Source organism: Chiroxiphia lanceolata, chromosome 2, assembly GCF_009829145.1.
Source record: "Chiroxiphia lanceolata isolate bChiLan1 chromosome 2, bChiLan1.pri, whole genome shotgun sequence".
NCBI classification, from domain to species: Eukaryota; Metazoa; Chordata; class Aves; order Passeriformes; family Pipridae; genus Chiroxiphia; species Chiroxiphia lanceolata.
Window position 1 is genome coordinate 60,095,128 of NC_045638.1, and position 21,180 is coordinate 60,116,307.

The 21,180-nt window shown below is 40.0% G+C and overlaps 1 protein-coding gene across 2 annotated transcripts in view; it reads right to left on the reverse strand.

Annotated features, from left to right (window-relative positions):
• Positions 1-21,180, reverse strand: part of TNFSF11 (TNF superfamily member 11) — a 79,788-nt gene that overhangs the window by 10,070 nt on the left and 48,538 nt on the right. The window contains exons 1-2 of one of the 2 annotated variants that reach the window (XM_032679408.1): positions 14,343-14,564; positions 6,299-6,466 (exon numbers count right to left, since the gene is read on the reverse strand). In XM_032679408.1, coding sequence (XP_032535299.1) covers positions 6,299-6,466; positions 14,343-14,564 — 390 coding nt within the window. Of the gene's footprint in view, positions 1-6,298; positions 6,467-14,342; positions 14,565-21,180 lie in introns of those variants that run through there. The other variant, XM_032679409.1, reaches the window with a different exon arrangement.

The following is a 21,180-nucleotide window of genomic DNA, read 5'->3' on the forward strand; positions in this document are numbered from 1 at the left end:
GACATTTACAACCTTTCCTACTTACAGCACTTGGATTATTTCTCCAAGTATAATGGAACGATGACTAATAAGAAGGCATCACATCAAACTATGGAGTTTATGAACTGATTTAATTACTTGGTGTCCAAAAGTAATGAAAGAGACAGTTCTACATAGGAATTAGTGTGCAATCACTCTAAGAACTAAGGAAAGTAAGCTCTGAATTTCATTTGTGATGAGGTAAATGAAAACTTCCATTCTTCACACTTGACTGCTAACAGGGAAAGTTGCAGGACTGCAAGGCTCTACAGTCAAGGCTCTAACAAGGTATGCAGGAACTGAAGGATTAAGCATCCTCCCCATCTGGACTGGGCCAAATGGACTGGGTACCATAATTCAATGCAATTCTTCAAAACTACAGATGAATTTTAACATGAATGAGACTCATGTTACACAAACCCAAGAACAGCACAAATTGCAGACATCAGGCACTACAAAAAGCTTTGGTTTAAGTAATCCACACCTGTCTTCCTCTTGAGAAAAAGATACAAACAGCAGTTTTCAAAAATCTAAGCAGCCTCTTCTTCTTACAAGCATGGACTGAGTCTTGGTAATATTAAGTTCAATCCTCAGTTCGGTCCCCTTTTTCTCCATGACTCTCCATATGTTTTCGAAAAAACAGGGATAATATCTTTGTTATTCACAATACCTTATACCATGGAGCCATCAAGAAGATTTTCAGTAAAAAGGAACATTTTGCTGATGATAGCAAGTCATGTCCTCTTTGAAACCTAAGAGTGGTCCTTGTTTCATCTTTATATAACGCATACTGTTGTTTGCCTGATTCAATCCATGTATATGCAATATGTCTCAGATTTGGCCAGATCAGCAATGTTACACTGTGCTCTCAATCACTGCAGTGTTTTAGAATTTGAAATCCTGCTTTAAAAACACCTGAAGTCCTGCTTTTATGTAATTTTGCAACCACAGTGAAGTCTATAATGCCTTAGCCAGCGCATTTATTACTCTCACTTTCCCCTTTCAGTAGGTATTTAAATGTTAAACCAAAACGAAAAGCCACAGCAGTATGGAAGTTGTATTATGACTATCAAAGCATAATACTTCAGCAGAGATATGCTGATTTTGTAGATAAGAATCACGAAGATGCTTTTTGCAGTAGAGACAAGAAGAGATGCAGCAGAATCACAACTTCAGAAGTAAAACTCGTATCCACCTCCCCTACTTATATTCACTTTAATTCTCTGATCTTCCTACTTCAATGTCAGTTCTAGAAGCATGAAAATGAGGTTTAATTCTAGGAGCTGCACACCACCATCAGCCGCTAACCACACTTAAGTAGAAAATAGGAAGGTGACAAGAAATTGCAAGTACCAGGTACTGTGAAAGATGGCAAAAGACTCTGAAGAGAACAGGACATAAGGTAAGAAGAGCCTGGGCGAAAGACCACACTCGGAGATTACTACAACACACCTATCCCCAACCCTTTCCTTTGAAGGGGAAACTTCTTTGTTTTTTTGCTTTCTTAATGGAAACTTCTCAAATGTCAAGTTTGCTTTCATATCCTTTCCTTCTGGGGCATGTGATAATGTTCTTGCCTGGAGAGTCTACTGGGCATATCCAAAAAGAACTGTGTACACTTTAATCTCCTATTATCTAAATTGGTACCAAAAAAAAAAAAATCCCATGGTTGGTAGCTGCTCAGCCTTTGAAATCCCTGAACTGGTCAATTGCTATTCTACTCTTAACTTAAATTTTTCCTAGGAGCATAGAGTTCTGCTCCTGCACATTTCCAAAGATGCTCTAGCTCAAGCAGTGAGAGATCCTGCAGCCTGATCCAGCTCATCTTCCTTGTGGAAAGGCTCTGACCCTCATGAAATGCGGTCTGAGCTTTCTAACTGTTGGTGGTGCTGTTTCTCTGCAGCATCACCACTTAGTAAGCAGAACAGCTACTCAGGTAGACTGGGGTCCACAAGTCTCCTTGTCCTGATGGTCTCAAACCTACTTTCCTGTTTCCTAGGAGCATGTCTCTCTGACAGGAACACTCTCCTGTACTCCTCTTGAAGCTATACTAGTATGCAATTAGGAATGAAGGTATCATTACATCAAAAAGGAAATTATAAGCATGAGCTCACCACTAACACATTGAGAAGAGTTGGAGGCTGGCTTATGTTCTCTGACTCTTCTGCGTGCTTGTCACTGGATTAGAAGTGGCAAGACTGTGGCCTGAAAACAGAAATCCTCCATCAGTTCTCTAAGCTCTGGACTAGTGTCAAGTTCTTTACTTGATTCTGGCCAGCCTCATAAAATTTTGATATTCCTTTCTGTTATGTTGCCCAGACTTCCAAAAGGGAGATGAAACAAATTAACTAGTCCCTAGAAAACAGATATGGAGTTGTGAGTTTCCTCCTGAAGAGTAAGTAGTTCAACATCTCTTGATTTTTTATTTCATGTTTCTACAGTTCTGAGGTGCTGATACACAAACTACCTTAGAAAAGCATTTTACCACGTACTTCTTTCTGACCCTGAAGGAAATTTTCACTGAGTATCTAAAGAAATCCAGATGTCTAAAGATAGTCCCTTAATGGGATTATTAAAAGTCCCCTGGTATTCATACTGCAAGGAATTAAGAGCTATGAGTCTTCAAATTTTTGAAGTATCAACTGCATTTTTTAGCACCTGAACGTCTTTAAGCATCTCATACTTAATCACAATGTAGACTCCCATTAAGGAAGTAGAAACAGCTCAACAGAACCTGTGACTAAGAAACTGCTATAAGAGCACAAGAACTACTGACAAAATATTACCAGCAACTTCTCCTAAGGCTGCTGTCCACAGAACTGTGATACCAAGCTGTTCAGTTATTTTTAGCAAAACTGTACACAAAAGTCACACCACTCTGTTAGTCTTATGATAAGCTACTCTTGTACACCTTTGTGTAATTTGCCCACCGTCAACCAAATCAGCTCTGCTGACCTGCTTCCCACATTCCAGCCTCCTTCATACAGTCACTGTTTAAACAACAGACAAGCAGTTAGTCACAAAAATGAAAAACATGTCTTCCCTTCAACCAAAAATTTTAAGATGCCATTAAGAAGCTCTGAAATGTTCACATTTTAAAGCTAAAAATCATGCTTTAAGTGTCTGGAAAGTTGGGAACTAGTCTTTTTCTAATCCACAGCAGGTTGCAGGTTTTACCCTTAGCATCTCGGCATGTTCAAAGCAAAAATAACTCTTGCTATACAATTATATCCAATGTTGAGGATGCAGAGACAAGGCTACACTCGAACATATGATATTTGTAAAAGGTTTTTCATCTCCTTTGGCTTTTACAATATCTCAGTATCTACTTTGAGCAGCTATAAGGAGCCTTTTGAGGCCAACAAGAAGTCCTTTGGACATTCATGTGCTTTTTCATCTGTGATCTTAAAGCTTCTTTATGCACTTTTTTCTTTTACTACCCAAGTGCTTTAAGTACAGCTAAGTACCAGGAAGAAGCATCTGATTCTCTTGCCGGAAATTCAGCAATATGAAGAATGTTAATCAGGAAGGAAGTGAAATAGAAAGTACATGAACCAATACTCATCAGACTACAGTTTGGAGACCAGCAACACAACCTCTACCCAAATGAGTAGTCTATTGCTTGCAGAAAAAAAAAAGGCATGTAAGATTGTAGGATGGAAACAGTGAAATTTTAATAACTTACAGTAATCACTTGTGAAACCTTTACTTGGTCCATAACTATGTGCACTTTAAATGTCTGCTAAGTATATAGATATCTTTATAAGTGCCGCCCTGGAGGTCTAGCAAAGCACTCTGTTGCCATGTGGGTAGACTAGCATATGCTTGAAATCCCCAAGCTGCTAGAAGCTGGGAGTATTGCCAAGAAAAGTTACTTATGGATTGACCAAAGATATGTTTGTAGTCCTTTCTACTTCATGCTCATAACAGACTTCATAAGGACTGTGGTTAGTGCATCTGGACTGCCAAAAGGTTTTTAGGGTTGCATGGAAAAAAAATTAAGCAAACAGACAGGCTAAGAAAGTATACTATTTGTCTGTTTGAAAGTTTATATGCAGTATTGAAAATGTGCTTTCTACTTAGTAAGCTGCTCCTTAAGCAGAATTTTTATCTGGAATATGTTAAGGAATTGGTCATTAGATTTTGATTAAAAGAAAAATCTTCAATTATTATTTTTTCAGGAGACAAATATTTCTAGACCTGACCTTGCAGCCCTACTACACTGGCTTTCCTAAGAGCACTTTCGTTTTCAACATCAAACCCTGCTTTAGATTTAAGTACTAGGTCTACAGGTGTGCAAAGAAAATAGATGAGAACCGGTGCAGTAAGCTAGAAGCTGTAACCAAACCATAAACCTGAGCAAAAGTAAGTTGTCTATTTTCATTTCCTGAACAGCTTGATTTGCAAAAGACAATATATTTTAAAAATCACAAAAGATAAATGGTATTTTAAAGTGTTCCATTTTAGCCACTGAACATGCTGCCAGTTCAAATAGGGATACTGGTTCTTAAAACACACACAGGTTAAATTCTCCTTCAGGAAAGTGAAGAAAGCACAGACAACAAGAATCCTAAAGTCACATTTGCTGCATTCCCACATACAAAAGACTAGCACAACTGCAAGTAAGCTTTGGCTGCATCTCTGCTCTTCATTGCAGCAGGGCGAATGAAAGGCAGAGTTTACAGATCATGATAAAGTATAATTCTGTCTTGACACTGTTACTTTCACTTCTCTGATATACCGAAAAGATGCAAACATAGCCTCAGGCAATCATTTTCCTATCTATTTTTTTCTCTATCATTGATATAAGATGACAAAGCATCTTAGAACACTGGTGCAGCTGCTTAATATGTTCTGTTACACTCAAAGGAAATTCAGAGTCTACTTTGGCAAAGGAAATTTTATTGTTCTCAAACTAATGGTCAACAGCCAGAAAAGTTATCCCTACTCACTATTTATCCTGGCCACGGACATTGCAGCATTTAACTCCCATCCAGACTGGCAGGATATGCAGCCTCAACTAAAGCCAATGCCTTTGTTGAGTAACCAGCAGTAAATGACCAGAATACAGGGCTTCCCATTGACTTACAGTAACAGGCTCCTTACTCTGTCATGGGAGTCACATGAAAAAGCATCCAGTACCAGCACACAGCACAGATGTAGGTGTAGCAGGAGGAAAGAACTAATTCCACAGACTTAACCCTTTGTCTGCCCCTCAAGCTTTTGAAGGAGATGGCTAGCAAAACGGACAAGACATGGGCTCCTATGTTTCTTTGTGTTTTGTTCTCAAAAAGATCTGTCACTCAGGGTTCTCTGTTAAAAGCAAACATTACATTAGCACTCAAGTAGAGTTCACTCTGAAGTGTATGTGAGTTCAGCTCAAATCTAATGTAGTACCCTTAATCAAAAACTGCCAGTTTTATGCAGATGTGAAGTAGTAAAGTTGTAATGGACCTGATAAGCCAGGAAAATCAATCCACAGCAGACATTCATCTGTTAAACAGCCCATAATTAAACTCTAAACACCATCATGAACACAAAAAGAGATCAAAGGCAGTAACTGCAGAAAGAGAGGATTGTGACATATATCCCACTTGTCTAGTCTTCCTCATTAGGGCTGACTTCTTCAGCTGACCACTTCTGTTATTCGTGTTAATCGTAAGACTGCTCAGTTATCATGCTATGGCAAGTAGGTCTTCTGCCAGTGTAAGAACAATCTGTATAGAACAGCGAACTGGCAAAGGGAGGAAAAAAAATAGGGAATATTATCTCTCATTTGGGGCTGCAGAAAGAGTAAGAAATGAGCAAACACAAGCAAATGCTGTGTTCTTTGTCCTTCAGAGAATATTTTGCTTGCTGATGATCTTGACTTAGGAGAGTCTTGTCAGAAACAGACAGGAAGACTGCTTTGAAAAAAAGTGTGTAACTTGGTTTTTATGCGCATCCAAAGTGTTGGCAAATCTATACAAATATTGCATAAATGACTACCATTCAGGCCCATCCAAAAGTCAGAACGGCTAACCAACTAACTGCAATCAGTTTTCTTAGTAAAACTTCAAGTCTTCCTTTCTTAAAAAAAAATAAGAGAAATAAAACATGTTTGAATACAGAATTGGTTAGCCACTACCAGATTCATGAGTAGTGAATATGATCTTGGATGAAACATCAGGTGTTATTTGAACACCAGAAAACAATTTACAGAACTTACGTCCGAATATAGATGTTGGAAGAAGTTCAACAGGACTATGAAAGAAAGGAACACAAAGTCTGTGCCACTTACCTTCTGCACAGCCCTTTGGAGAGCCTGTTTCATATTTCTACATGATTCTGGCATTAACTTCATTTCTTGACTTTCAAAGGATGCATCATGTAAATCTGTACTTTCTTGATGACCAAAAAGTGTTCTGACACAGTGTGCATGTTCTTTTGAAATTCTAGTAGGGTCCATCTGAAACAAAAACATAAGCACAACCACAGTTCTAAGTGTCAGGGACACTTTTCAACCATCTAAAAGTTTGGCACCTGGCTAAGTTTATTATCTAAATTTTCTTCATAAACAACGAAGAGAGAAGAAGTTCCCAACATTGAGGTTTATTTAATTCAACAAACGTGAGACAGGATACCCGACTTTCAAAAGTTAAAGATAAACCCCACTCTTACAGTAAAATCAATTATCCTGAATTCAATTTTTCAACCACTCAGTGCAATATCACAGTTATTTTAACAGGAAACAAAGTCATCCTACCTCTAAGAGCTATTGTTTATAAAATGGCAAGTAGAGAAACTTGGGGGAAGTATGTACAACACCTAGTGTATCATTTTCAAGAGGAGAAACAGAAGTTTTCTCTGAAAATATATCACTGAAGCTATCAGCCAGCTATCACAGAAACTCTTTTGTGGGTGTACTGATTGTGGCTGGGAGGGAGTTAATTTTCTTCACAGTAGCTGGTACAGGGTTGTGTTTTGGATTTGTGCTGAAAACAGTGTTGATACCAGATGTTTTTGTTACTGCTGAGCAGTGCTGACACAGAGTCATGGTCTTTTCTGACTCTCACTATACGCCACCAGTCACTGGACTGGGAGTGCACATGGAGCTGGGAGTGGACAGTCTGGAACAGCTGACCCCAACTGACCAAACAGTTTATAGCATATAAAGCCGGGGTAATAAGAAAGAAGGGGATGACATTTGGAGTGAGGGCATTTGTCTTCCCAAGTCATCGTTTCGTGTGATGGAGCCCTGCTTTTCTGGAGATGGCTGAACACCTGCCTGTCTATGGGAAGTGGTGAATGGATTCCTTTTTCTGCTTTCCTTGTGTGTGCAGCTTTTGCTTTACCTGTTAAACTTTCTTTATCTCCACCCAGGAGTTTTCTCACTTTTACTCTTCCAATTCTCTCCCCAGCCCCACCAGGGGAGTGAGCGAGTGGCTGCATGGGGTTTAGCTGCTGGCTAGGATAAAGCCATGACAGTCGTAAGAGGTATTGCTACGTGAAACAGTCACTAAGAAAGCAAAAGTTAGAAAGACCAAAAGATGATTAAACTGCATTGCAAAACACCTTTGCTTCAATGGACCAAGACTGATTAGCTTAGAGTATCTGCAAGACATTTTTAGCAGTCTTAATGACTGAAACAAGTATGCTTTAAACCCCTGAATTCTATCAGTTAGATAAATTGGAAGGATATTCCAAGAATTAGGACTGTACCTTAGCAGAGTTTAATTGCATAAATACTAGTTAAACCATTTCACCCTCTCTTCGTATACTCCATATCCTTTACAGTTAAGAGATATTAACCACTACCTTTCAGAGACGGTCTAAGACTCTCAACAGTTGTTCTAAAGTTGTACTTATTCGACTTTTACTTCAGGCTTGAAATAGGGTTTATGCCCCTAAACTCTTGTCTAAGTTCTCTAACTGTATCAGCTGGCCTGTTAAAGAACATTTACCTTTCTGATTAGGTGGAAGAAACAATTTTGCCCAAGAATTTCAAAAGGTAATACATTATTTGTAATCCCAATGCAGGAATACCAAGACTTTATGGATAGTGCCTGTCATGTGTTCAGTTTCCTTTAACATTGTGCTGAACAAAACAGAACATCAAAAGGAAGTTTTGTAGAACACAGAGCAGCCACAGTGAATCAAACATGTTATATCACTTGTTCACAGGAACATAAATTCGACTCCCTAACCCCAAAAAATAACCAAGTCAAAAAGCATAAGGTTAGGATTACAGAGCTGAATTTAAGTCTATGCCAGCCAGGCAGCCATCCAACAGGCACATACAGCAGAGAAACATTTGTTGCACAGACAGCAGCACCAAATGCTGCCATTCTTCTGCTGAAATCTCCAGATGGAAGGTGTTTGCCTCATTCATTCAGACCAAAGACAGCCCCTGTGACCCCATTTATCTGTCCTAGTCACCCCTGCAGCTTTGGAATGAAACAGGTCATAAAAGGTTCATCTGAAGATCAGAATATGCTACAGCTTTGAGCAAAGGGGTAGCAATAAGTTACAGAATGGCTTAGAGGCAGTAACATCCTCCTGTCATGGCCTGACACAGCTAAGCCCAAAAGAAAATCTGTGTACAGCCATTGCAGCTCTATGAATTAAGTGCTAAAAACTACACTAATACCTTCTGAAGTCAGCTAGTGCAGTGCAGATTCATTAACTGCTTAAGCAGATCTAAACCAGCACCTCTGTGCTCTCACCGCCTTCACCACAGATTTTAATTCCTGAATTTCAGTCTCCTCTTCTAAATTAATAAACAGGGATGAAATTTTGCTGACCTAATTTCCTGAAATATTAGCACCTCAAAAACAACTGACTCCAGGCATCAGACAAGCATCAGAGCCAGTACAGGGATAGGCATAGGAATGAAATAGCAGGAAGGCAGTACTAGCTTTAAACACCTGTAACACTGCAACCTAAAAGCATCTCTCACAGTATGTTCCACTAGTATTCAGAACTCAGAAAATCAACTGTAAACTAAAATAAATAAATAAATAAGAAGCACAAAATGTTTACCAACAGCTGCTAGAAGGCAGTTAATGCAGAATGACTTGGGTTGGAAGATACCTTTGGAGTCCAGTCTCCTGCTTGAAGCAGGATCAACTTGTAATTTAGGTCAGGTGGGTTAAGGCCTTGTCTAGACAAGCTTTGGGGAATTTCCATCAATGGAGACTTTCAACCTCTCTGGGCAAACTATCCTAAAACTTCACTGCTTCTAGTGTGTAAAAACCTCTGGGTCTGATGCCTAGCTACAGTTCTCCTTGCTGCAATTTATGATTGTGCCTCTTGTTTTTGCTGAGCACTTCTGAAGAGCCTGTCTTTAGGCAGCTAAAAACAGTGATTAGCTTCCCTCACTTTAGTCCATTCTTTGTTAGGTTCAAAGAATACAGTTCTCCATTCTTTTATGGAGAAACTATCACTGTGGTCTTCTGCTGGACTCTTTCCAGTTTGTTGATATGCCTCTGATATGGTACTGAGAGACTCAAAATAGGACCCATTATTTCAGATGTAACCTCTCATGTTGGCATTGTTAGAGATCTGAGGGAATTAGGGTCCCCACCAGGATCTGGGCACCTGAGCCTTTTCCCCTCCACACAGATCACAGGATAGAAGACAGAAAGCTACAGAAAATAACTGCCAATAGATACTAATTTTTATCAGTAATTCTACTAGTCAGACTACCGTCCCAATTTTGGATTTATGAAAACATGCAAAGCACAAAAGCAGACAAGAAAACTAGGTTTTACAGCCTAAATATCATGCCATTTGTAAAGACCTGAGCATCTACCATGACAAATCATGCCACCATAGACTTATAGCTATCACCCACCAACAATCACATCAAATGTGTCACACAACACTGTGCCAGAATAGTAACGGCAGATTGTACAGAGTCACTTGCTCAGATTATAGTTTATCTGCTGAAGGCCTAAGACAGAAAGCAAAGCCAGCATCTCTGCACCGAGAGGTAAAAGACTGAAAGTTCAATGGAAACACTGTAACTGACATCTTCAGCAATTTAGAGCTGTACAGCCCATCCTGACAAAAAGTACAAGTCTCTAGAGATTTACTGTTTGATAAGGTGAAACTCTGATCTTGGGACTAACCTATCTGTTGCCCTTAACTTTTTCAAAGAATACACAGTCTTCACCTCATTTAACTACGAAAATTAACTCTCTTGTCTGAAAAAGCATTCTCGGAAACTCTGCATCTTGTATCTTTACAAAGAATGTGTTCTGAACTGCCATGGCAGCATACAAGCATTACCAAGCACTGAGATCAAAATTGTGGGCACAAAGAGATGCACAGAAAAACTTTCAAGGACATGTTTTGAGAAGAACTTCTAAAGAACAAGAAAATGATTATGAAATACCAGAATGATCTACAGGAAGCACTTTGCTAACTTGCAGGGCAGAGACCTTCAGCATAAAGTCCTAAAGATCTAATACTTGGAAGAAACATCCAGATGAAAACAAAAATAATGGAAAAAGCTTTATAACATGTGAAGTACCCCAAATGCCCTAGAGGAATTAAACTATTTAAAGAGAGGAGTGTCTAGATAATTTTTTTCTATCCATTGTGTCTGACCTTGAAGTCAGACCAGACTGTTCATTGCCACTTGATTTTCATCACCTCTCATAATTCTAGTTGCATTTCTGTACTCTTTTCACCTGATTCAGGGCAGATAAAATGAACTCCAGCATAGTGGGTGAGGTCAAATGAAACTACAGAATTAAGAACCAATTTTCTTCTGTAAAAAGATTCAGTCTGGCTTTAAAAGATACAATACGTACCAGCCACCTTTACTATTCAATTTTGCATCAATTATGTGATGTTACAATATCACACTAAACACACTAATGCTATTCCTTTAACATTTATACCTGTAGTTATTTTCAAAACTTAAGCCACTTTCCAGACTGTCAAATATCCCTTTGCACTCCATGATCTTTCTTAAGCACCAAAAGGGGGTTCCTCTAGGCTTCCAAAAAAATGCTAATAATCACAATCAAGCTGTTTTTTCTGTTAGCCACTGCTCTATAATGCTCACAGAACTTGAAGTCTTGAAAGATAATTGTCTAAAAACATACAGAACGAAATCAGAATGAAATGACAATAAAAATCTGACTTCTAGCCTTTTTTTAAATGGGAAAAATGTATACTCTTGGAGTTCTATGTTTAACTATGGGAGTTAGACATCCAGCCCCCACATTTAAATTTGAGAACTTCTAGTTTGTTCCAATGTCCTCCAGTTCAGTCAGTGTTAGATGAAATTCCTACTTTTATGATATAAGTGCACTAAGAAAATGGGTCAGAAATAAAAGCTTAAAAGCTAATCCTTTGGAGATATACTTCAGCATTTACCAGTGGAAGTTAAATAAAACACTTTGCTCTCTTACCTTGTGCTGTGCATGAGTCTCTATTGAGTGATGATTTCCAGCTGCTCTGAGTATTTAACTAAATTTTCATAGCATTCTAACTAAATTTTCATGGCATTTTTACAGATAATGAGCAAATATTCCTCATAAAGTATAAGCAAAATAAATGCTCCAGACCAATAAAATCTGATATTGTTTAATTTCTTGGATTCAGTACACTGCACAGGATGGACCAAAAAGCAAAGTCAGAACATCCTAGTGTTTTTACATTTCAGAACACTATTATGAGAATACGGGTAAAATTCAATTTTTTGCTTTTTTTCTTTCTTTTTCAACATACCAGCTCATTGTCTCACTAGCATTGCACTGCATTATTTCTTGTCCACAAACATGTGTTTACCCGTGAAAACCTAGTGTCAGTCTTCATTATGTGTCTTATGAAATTCCAAACGCTCAAACCACAAAATAAACAAAACTAAGGAAAAACCAAAACCTCAACTATTGTCTCAGCTTATATTGTGTCATGATCCAGCCCAAATGATTTTATGCAAATACAGACAAAATGTGTATGGTAAAACTGAGTCAGAGTTTATTCAGACTCTTAGGTAGGGTTTTAGAGAGCTCACAAAATGTATAATTTCTTAATATCAGCCTAAACAGTCAAATCTTTCTAATTCACATTTGGCTAATTCACCAATCAAACTATTCAAATCTTTTGATGTACAGCTTCTACTACTAACTTCTCAGCATTTTAACAAAATAAACCAAAAAATGTAAGTTCTCTTATTAAAGCACAAATTCAGATAGCTGAAATTTGCATTGAAAAGGCCAAATTGAGATAGCTTAATTCAACCAAACATGACAGAAATCTTTTCAAAAGAAAGAGGTCCAATCATGTCCAGTATAAATAAATCAATCTCTAAGAGTGTGAAATCAGAATTACGTTTTGCGGGGCCTACTATATTTTTTCATCTATCCTATTTCATAATTAGAAATGGTGAACAACTATGGATTATTATATCTTATTATTGTGAATTACATACTTACTTCAAAGGTATACCTATTAATCTATTTTCTCCATTACAAAGTTTTCAGGCAACAACTTCAGTCAAGCCTACATTGAGCTAGATCACCTCTTTTAGATGTTTTGGTAATTCAAGTTCACAAAGGACTCTATTGAACAGTATTACTCCAAATCTGCAGGAACAAGAAACCAGCAAGAGAATTAAGCTGCCAAATGCAGAATTATTGCTGGATGATGCAATTTTTTAAATCAAGGAAGCAGAAGAGAAATACTCCTTTTTAGCCTTTGTTAGGCACATGTGAAGCACTGGCATGCATTTATCAAAAAGCGTCTTTAATAAGGGCCTTAATAACTTTGATTAGTTGTTTTGATTGCAATGGTTCTCTAGGACACTAATCAATGTACAACTGTGCATCTCTGAACAATGTTTTGACAAGAATGTCTTTTCAAGTTCATGAACATCCGAAGTGAAAAACACTCCCTGTCAGAAGTTGAAATACGCATTTATTTATTTAACTGTGAAGCAAACAAACAGCTTTAAGATTTTACAATGAGTCCCAGAAATTAAATGTCACTCTTCTGAAGTATACAGGTTATGATTAACTAAGTACTGTATTGCTGTTCCATTTTATTTTTGTAAAAATGGAAAACACAAAGCCATTGTTGATGAGAAAATAAGAAATGGTCTGCCTAACAAATGATCAGCAGTGCTACTGTATATTTGATAGTCATTTATCTGTTTAAGTGGTGCAACATTTGTTTTCAGAGTGCACTTTGTTAAGAAATCCAGCCTGCTACATCAAGATCAAGCACCTCTACCTAGAAAGTAAACTGAAAGAAACAGGTTTCCACTCTCTGCTGACTTCAAATGAAAAGTACTCGCAACAGAAGTGCCACTTCCATGAAGGCAGTAAGACCCACACTAACAGAACTAATTAGCATCCGACAATAAAGCCAAGCAGAAATCTAACACCTAGCCCTGAGAAGTAACTAGCTGGCAGCTCCCCACTTCCTCTGAAAGGGCTCAGCCTTGCGGGTAAGAGATGCAGCAGCGAGAGAATCCAGGCAGCCGAGCTATTTCCAAGAAGCAGGCTCCTCTTCTCTCCGAAACCCTAACCGCTCATCACCTTATCTCCCCCCACAGCGAGACCTCCCCGTGCTCCTTTCTGCACGCATCGCTGCCTCTTCTGAAGCATCCCCCGTCGGGCTTGCGGCCTGGCAGGTAAGGGGCAGCCCTCTCCCAGATTCCCAGAATCCCAGAAAAAGCTCCTGAGCTGCAGCGGGCACCTCTGGCCGATGTCCGCGAGCGCACTGATCCCGCTCCTCCGCGGTGCCCCTCTGCAGCCTGAGAGACAAACCATCCCAAGAGGTGTTGCGTGGGTGGCCTTTTCTTTCTTTAAAGACACTTCTCCTACTGATGAAACATTCAGGCAGCCAAAGACCTCAACCTTGTCAAACTCCTCTCCAGTGGAAAAGTCGAATCATTAAAAACCAAAGCCCTGCAAGACTTCAAGTGAAGGATCAATATTAAGCTGTTTCCCGAGTCGGGCACCCCTCATATCCGCTGAGAATCCCTGTACCCCAACACGCATCCAAAACCCACAGCACTATCTAGAACACCTCGGGCTGAGCATCTCCAGTGACCAGGGGACACCACAGGCGGGGCAGGGCACTGGCAATCCCTCAGCCCGACCTCCCTCAAAGCTGGACCAATTTCAGAAGCAGATAAATATGTTCTCCGAGTTTGGTTTGTTTGGTTGGTTTTTAATTAATCGCTTCAATAGCACAGACACGAGGGCCTTCCCCTCTTCCGAAAGGTGCGAGGCGGTCGCACTTCCCACGGCGCGAAGCGCCCGCGCCGGCCCCCGCACCCTCTCCTGCCGCCGCCCGTGGGCGCCGGCGGAGGCGCCGCTTACCTGAGCTCGGAAGTAGAGGAAGAGGGCGACGCTGCAGACCACCTGCCCTAACCCCAGGAGGACGAGGGCGGCCAGGAGGGAGCGGGAGGCGGGCGGCGGGTGCGGGTGTGCCGGCAGCGGCGGCGGCGGCGGCGGTGGCGGGGCGCTCTCGTGGGCGGCGCCGCTGCCCAGCTCCTCCGAGCCGCGCAAGTACTTGGTGTAGTCTCGGCTGGCGCGCCGCATGGCAGCTCCGCTCCGCTCCGACGGCTCCACAAACGACTTCACGGAGCTCCCCAGGGCCGGCAAACAACCCCACAACCCCGGCCAGGCACCTCTTATAAACTAGGCGGCCAATCAGCCCCGGGCGGCGCGCCCCTGCCGCCCTCCTCCTGCTCCCGCCCGCCGTCGCCACACACATCACCGCCGCCCCCTCCTCGCCTCCCCTCCCCGAGCACCGACCGGCCCCTGCCGGCCCGGGTCGGGCCGGGTCTGTCCCGCCCCTGCCCTTGGAGTCCCTGCCCCCCCCGCCGGGCAGGTCGCCTGGCGGTCGCGGTCGCCGCTGCTCCTCCCCTCCTCCATGAATGAGCAGCGCAGGCAGACCTGCCTCCACCGGCTCCTGCCCCCTCCTCACCCTTTCCCCACTCAAGTTTGTACCACACCCAGGCAGCGCCGTCAGCTGAGGCCTCTCTGAGCCCCTAGTTGCATCTGGAAGGTCCTTTTTCCTCTGAATTCCCAGGTACCTGGGATCAGCGTGCACCTCGAGTGGGTCCCATCAGTCATCCCCTGGCCCCTTTGCCCTCAGGGCCTGTCAACTCCTCCCTGTCTCGCTCCCTCCTCACTCAGGCCAGGCTAAAATGAGCGTAAAAGGTGTTGACTTGCACTGTCCAAAAGAGGCACCTCTAGTTCACAGTTTTTTGAAAGGAATGGGGTAAAGAAACGGCAGAGATGTGCTGGCACATGGCTGCTGGTGAAACCAGCTCAGAGCCTCCCCATCTCCCCACATGCAGCCAGTCTGCTACAGATGCGTTTCTGAACCCTTGGTTAGGAACATCTTACAGCACTTCCCATGTCTCAGCTTGCGTTCCATACCAAAACCTCTTTTTCATAAAGCCACGCTACAGTTTGTAGGCACTTTCTTTCTTACGGTCCTCTGGGGGTTCCATTTAAGCCAAGTGTCACCTTCGTATACTTACTCATTTAAAGTTTGCCTATTTCTAGTCCTTCCTACCTCCAAGTAGGTTTTCCTCCATCTGGACTTTGACTCATCAGTTTATCTACACTTTGGGATTTACTGTCTCTTTGGTAGGTAGAGTTTATGTGCCTGACAAGTTCACTTTGTGGAAAACATTTTCTTAATTCCTATGATAGTGCTTATTGCAATGGCAGTGCAGGTGTATTAGGTCTGCAGCCCTGTAAAATTCAGTAGGGAGGTGGTCCAGACACAAAAGCAAGTGAGTTGAAGTATGGCTAAATCTTTAAAGAACACGGGAGAATGACACAGATCCATCTTGTAGGTCATCTGTCTGTAGAAAAAGGTCTAATTTTATTCTGGATACGTAACAGAGTATCCTGTTTAGATCTGCCTAATCTAAGAAGATGATAAACTCTACCTCTCAAAGAGTTTGGCTGAACCAGACAAAATTATGTGCTCCAACAAATTAAAGGAAACTAAAACTCACCAAACCACCATGCAACAAATTACTATCAAAACAAGCTGATATCATTTAGCACTGGACCCAAATAGTGCAATGGCAATTCCTTCGCCGACAATGAGACATCTGAGAAATGATGATGACAGCACCTGCATACCAACATCACCCACCAGGAAGCCATGGAGAAATACCCCAACCTTGAATAGCTCCCCATATATCTTCTTTCTCAATGCTTACTTTTATGCTCGGAAACACTGGGAGCATTGTGGTCTGTAGTCCAATTAGAGGAATTGTTCCCGTAAGTGTGTCTCAACTTTTCTGAAAACAAAATGAAGGTAAAATAGCCACCATCACCTCTAAAATAACCATGAAAATAATCTCACATTATAATGAGCCGGGCATTCCTAAATCAATTTTACATTGGCCTGCAATAACAATTCTTTCAGAAACAATTTTTTGGAAGATACAACTGGGGTTTTTAAGAGTCTACATAGTTTTTAAAATCCAGTCATCAATTAGTTATTAAACAAGTGATAAAGGAGAAGTTAGGATAATATCAGTGATGCTAGCAGATGATTTTCTTATGCTTTTATATGAGAAGGAACTCAAAAAAGACATCTGCTCTTTTCACCATAGAGTTTATATTTCTTCCTAATGAAGAAGGAAAAAATTGTGTTAACTCCTGCCACCTTAAGATGCTCTTTTAGATTCTTGCAGAAGGAAACCAAAGGAGACTTTCACTGAAGAGCTATGAGGATCTACAGACACCATCTTTAAATATTTTGTGAAAACAACTTTCTCCAGACAAACATGCTTCCTCCATGATCACTGCTTCATAAACTATCTTTTTACTGGCACCATCTTTAGTATTACCATTCAATGCTACACCAGGGAAGCATTATGCCTGACCCAATGCCTGAGTGATATCAGCCTTCTAACTGGCATCTTATATACGCCAATCTATTGATATTTAATAATTTAATAGTCAAGCCCACCTATTTCATCTTCATCCACAACAATTTCATCCTCACAAAATTACAGAAGCAACTAGGTACTTGTATCCAAGCGCCAGGATATCAGGCTCTTGAGGAGACACCTCGAGTACAAAATTAATCTTCCTACCAAACCAACATGTGTTCCTAGGATACTCTAAGGTACATAAATAACATCTGTACGGAAAACTTTGATTCCCTTATTGATTTCTACCACAAATTCAGCAACCAGAATTGTCCAGCAAACTCTCTCTGGAAAACTTACATCAGCATCAACTTTCTAGACACCAAGGTCAACACAAAAAATAGCAACTGTCAAACTACCATATGCAGAAAATCCACAGACCAACACATCTCCTTCCACAAACCATCAGCTATCCAAAACACACTAGAAAAACTGATATAGCCCACAGACATCACCTCGTTTGCTCTGAGGAAAACACTCATGACACACCCTCACAAAGCTACAGATGATGCTTATCCAAGAGTGACACTCCACTAGGATCACATATTTGAAGAAGCCACCTAAACCTTATCCAAACTTACTACAATACAGAGAGATAATCCCCTATTGAGTATAGTATACTACAACATGCAAGAAACATATACTGGAAAATGTTAACAAGTTGTAGCTTACATTGGAAGAAAATCATACCTTGAAATTATTTTTCTTGGAAACACCCCTCCTTCCCTTCAAATCACACTTATTATCATGAGCTCCATCACTGAAAGCAAATTTTTGCAGACCAGTAGACAGTGACTAGAGCCAGATAGCTCAAGAAAATTATCCAAATATTGCTAGGTCCTCATGATAAACATCTGCTACAACAGAACCACCGAAATATACAGATCCTACACATAAGCATCCTGAAATGTCATAGGCATCGTGCAATGCATTCACTGCTCTTAGGGAACTCTGTAGGTGAAACCGAACAATCACCGTGTGCTACCTAATTAGGAAGGAACAGCAACACCCAGTTACACATTGGAAAATTATATTCCCAAAACAACTCCCCCATCTCTAAGCTTGCAGTACGGACTCTGCAAGACCAAATATGGCCCAGAGAACTAAAATGTGCAACTCTTATCAGATACCAGATTCCATATCAGATTAATTTGAGAAAGACTTCTGAGTTTCCCCACTTCTCAAGTCATGCTGATCTTTGATGGGAATTCTGTTTCCTTTGCTCGTTCAGCTTCTGTCACACCACTTACACTTTTAACAGGGTTGGGATCACCCTCTGCTTCCAAAGTAGAAAACACTTTTCTCTCAAATGTCTGACCAATTAAAACAATTAATTGCAATTCAAAGCAATTTGTATTTTCTCTATGCTTTGGACCCAAAGAATACTTCATCTACATGAAAATGAATCTGCTTTATCTAATATCTCCTTTACACAATTGTCTATGTTAGCCTAATAAAAGATATTTTCTTCTAAAAAAAAAGTGGCATTCTTTGGATTGTGTGAGGAATAATAACATATATAAAAGTTCCCATGAACTAAGTCCTGGTTCTATAAATGGTAAAGGATGGGCTTTCATTAGAACCTCGTTATGATTCTGTGCTTGCAGATAATGTCACTGTAGATGCAAGTAACTACTATATGATGTGAACTCTTGGCCCCTGAGCAGAACAGAGCTCTTCTGTACTGTCTACAAAATACTTGTGTTACAAGAGATGATCATAAATGTCCTACTTGTGATAAGAGTGCATAGGTGCTAGGATTTTTTTCATCATTTTGCTTTGAAGCAAAACAGGAAACTGTGTTTACATAAAAAGGCTGTCTTGAAAGTAGTTCTCATTGAAACGTTGATTCTCATTGCAACATTGAAAGTCTTGAAAAATCTGAAAATGTCAAAGAGCAACAAATCTGCAGGTCAAAGTAAAAAATCAGGGGGGGAAAACCCTTTTGTTTGTTTGTTTGTTTTAGTTTTTTCTCTTTCAATATAGAGAGAATCACAAAAAGTTCTTCTCCTGATCTTCACTTCAAATAAGACAGTGGTTTTTACTTTGAGACAGATTATGCAGCTGAAATATTCCATATTGGTAAAGCAGTTAAACATGTTTGTATTCTTACACCAGTAAGATTTTATTCCTGTGGACAAATGTTTGTAAGTAATACTGCCTGGTATTACTATTGGTTGGAATATTGTCAGTAAAATTGTTTCATCAGCAGAAGGTTGTTTTAGACCTGACACAAATGTTTAATTGTGATGTATTATGTATTAATTTTGAGCATATTTTATACAGTAGAGTTTCCAAGGAACAGCACAGACTCCTTAGAGGATGTAAAGAAAATCCTGTACTGAAATTCTGATCGAGTGTGAATACGGATGTTTTGATGCAAGCAGTGAAAATAGGCAGAGGTGTTTTCCATGCATGTTAGGAGGAAATGAAATTCTGCAATCTTCAAAATTGTCATGAGTTGGACTTAAACATTTTTTTTCACTTCCACATGCTGTGTAGTGTTTATTATAAGTAAATATGTAAGTATAATGAGAAGGATGACAAAATATGACCAGTAACACAGAACGCCTCACTGAAAATTTAGACTTTTATTTAAAATACTCTTCTAGAAAAGGCTGGGAAACAGCAACTGATGTACCAGGAAATAATTACTATATTTTAAAACAGTGGAAATATGCATTAAAATGTCATTTAAATTTTCCAGCAAATTGCCATTCTGCTTCCTTCTAGTCTAGTGGGTATGACAAAGGTCAGAACAATGACACTGATTTTGAAATCTCAACAGAAATAATTAGTGTAAATTAAATTCTTTTATGTTTATGTATAAACCCTTAATTTAAGATAATAGAAGTAGCTTTTTTTCCCTGTTCAGGAAAAAATTACTTGAAATGAAATTGTAGGGATGTTCTTACATTGTTTTAAGACTGAAGACAGCAATAGGGTGTTGAGGGAATTACTGGACAATATGTAAGAGAACAGTTTGCGTCTCTCTGGATTTGGTAAAACCGAAAAAACCCCTACATCTCTTGTCAGTAGTTAAAGCCCTCAGAGCCTCTTAAAAAGCTCAAAGAAATTGGTGAATACATTTTTCAGGACTTTGATATGTGTTGGATCAGGTTTCTCCTGTAAGAAGGCTTGGAGTTACCTTATATGGATTTGCACAATTTATTTCTGTATTGTACAGCTTTCACACATTAGTATTACATGGCCTCGAGGCCTCTTTTGCAGGACAGGGACTTTCTGCATGTTTCTTAAAACCAGATATGCTGAAACATTTCTGAATATAAAATATTTCTTTAACATCACTTGACTGTCATAGCACATTTCTTTGTAGTGCCTAAGTTTCAAGCGTCCTCAGCCAGACAAACTCCATGACCAAGTTATGGGTGACATATGGAGCTGTGAGACTCCTGAGATGGAGTCAAAAGGCAAGTGGGAGTCCATCCTAGTGATTATAATCACAGGCAGTGAAGCACTTTGATCGTAGGAGTCTGATATTGGATAAAGTCACTCTGGTCAAACTATACATTACAAGTGTTTCAATTTTATTTTTCCAAATAAAACAGAGCAAAACAACTTACAGTACAATTAACTGGTTAAAGTATTGCATAAATAATATTTTTTATTAAATGTCATTGTCAGAATTAGTTGAACACCTTCTATCTAATTTCACCAAGTGGCCTTTCCTCCTCCATAACTTTATGTTGAAATACAACTTTATGTTGAAATATTCCTAAGTTTTTGTTAAGACCATCTGTCTAAATTTAAATATTTCAATTTACAACTAGGAACTGTATAACTTTACCTTTTTTTGGCCATCTTCCAAGCTGCTACTACACATTTACTTCTTTCAACACTACCTAGAAATGGTGGAATTGCTCTGATGCCAAGGAGGAACCTGTTGATGTTATTACTGATCAGATTTAGTTCAGATATATGCAATTGAAAGCAAACCATTTGTTGATAGCATCTGTGCCGCAGAACAGTTTTTTCACACGGGAGGATAAGAGCAGTACTGAGTCAGAGGGAGATCCATCTAGCTCACATTTGCCTGTGTGGGTGGCAGCTGCTGCAGAATAGGAGTAGCCATATCCAGCTGTGGAAAGCAGTGTGGCTAGCCCAAGCCCTGCTCTTTGGAAACCAGACTGCAGTTGCCTGGAGTCTGTCCTTCACAGGGTCAGTTTTGTTAATTAAGTGGGGTCTGAAGCTCCAACCACCATGCTGGAATTTCTGGGTCTGAGACCCTT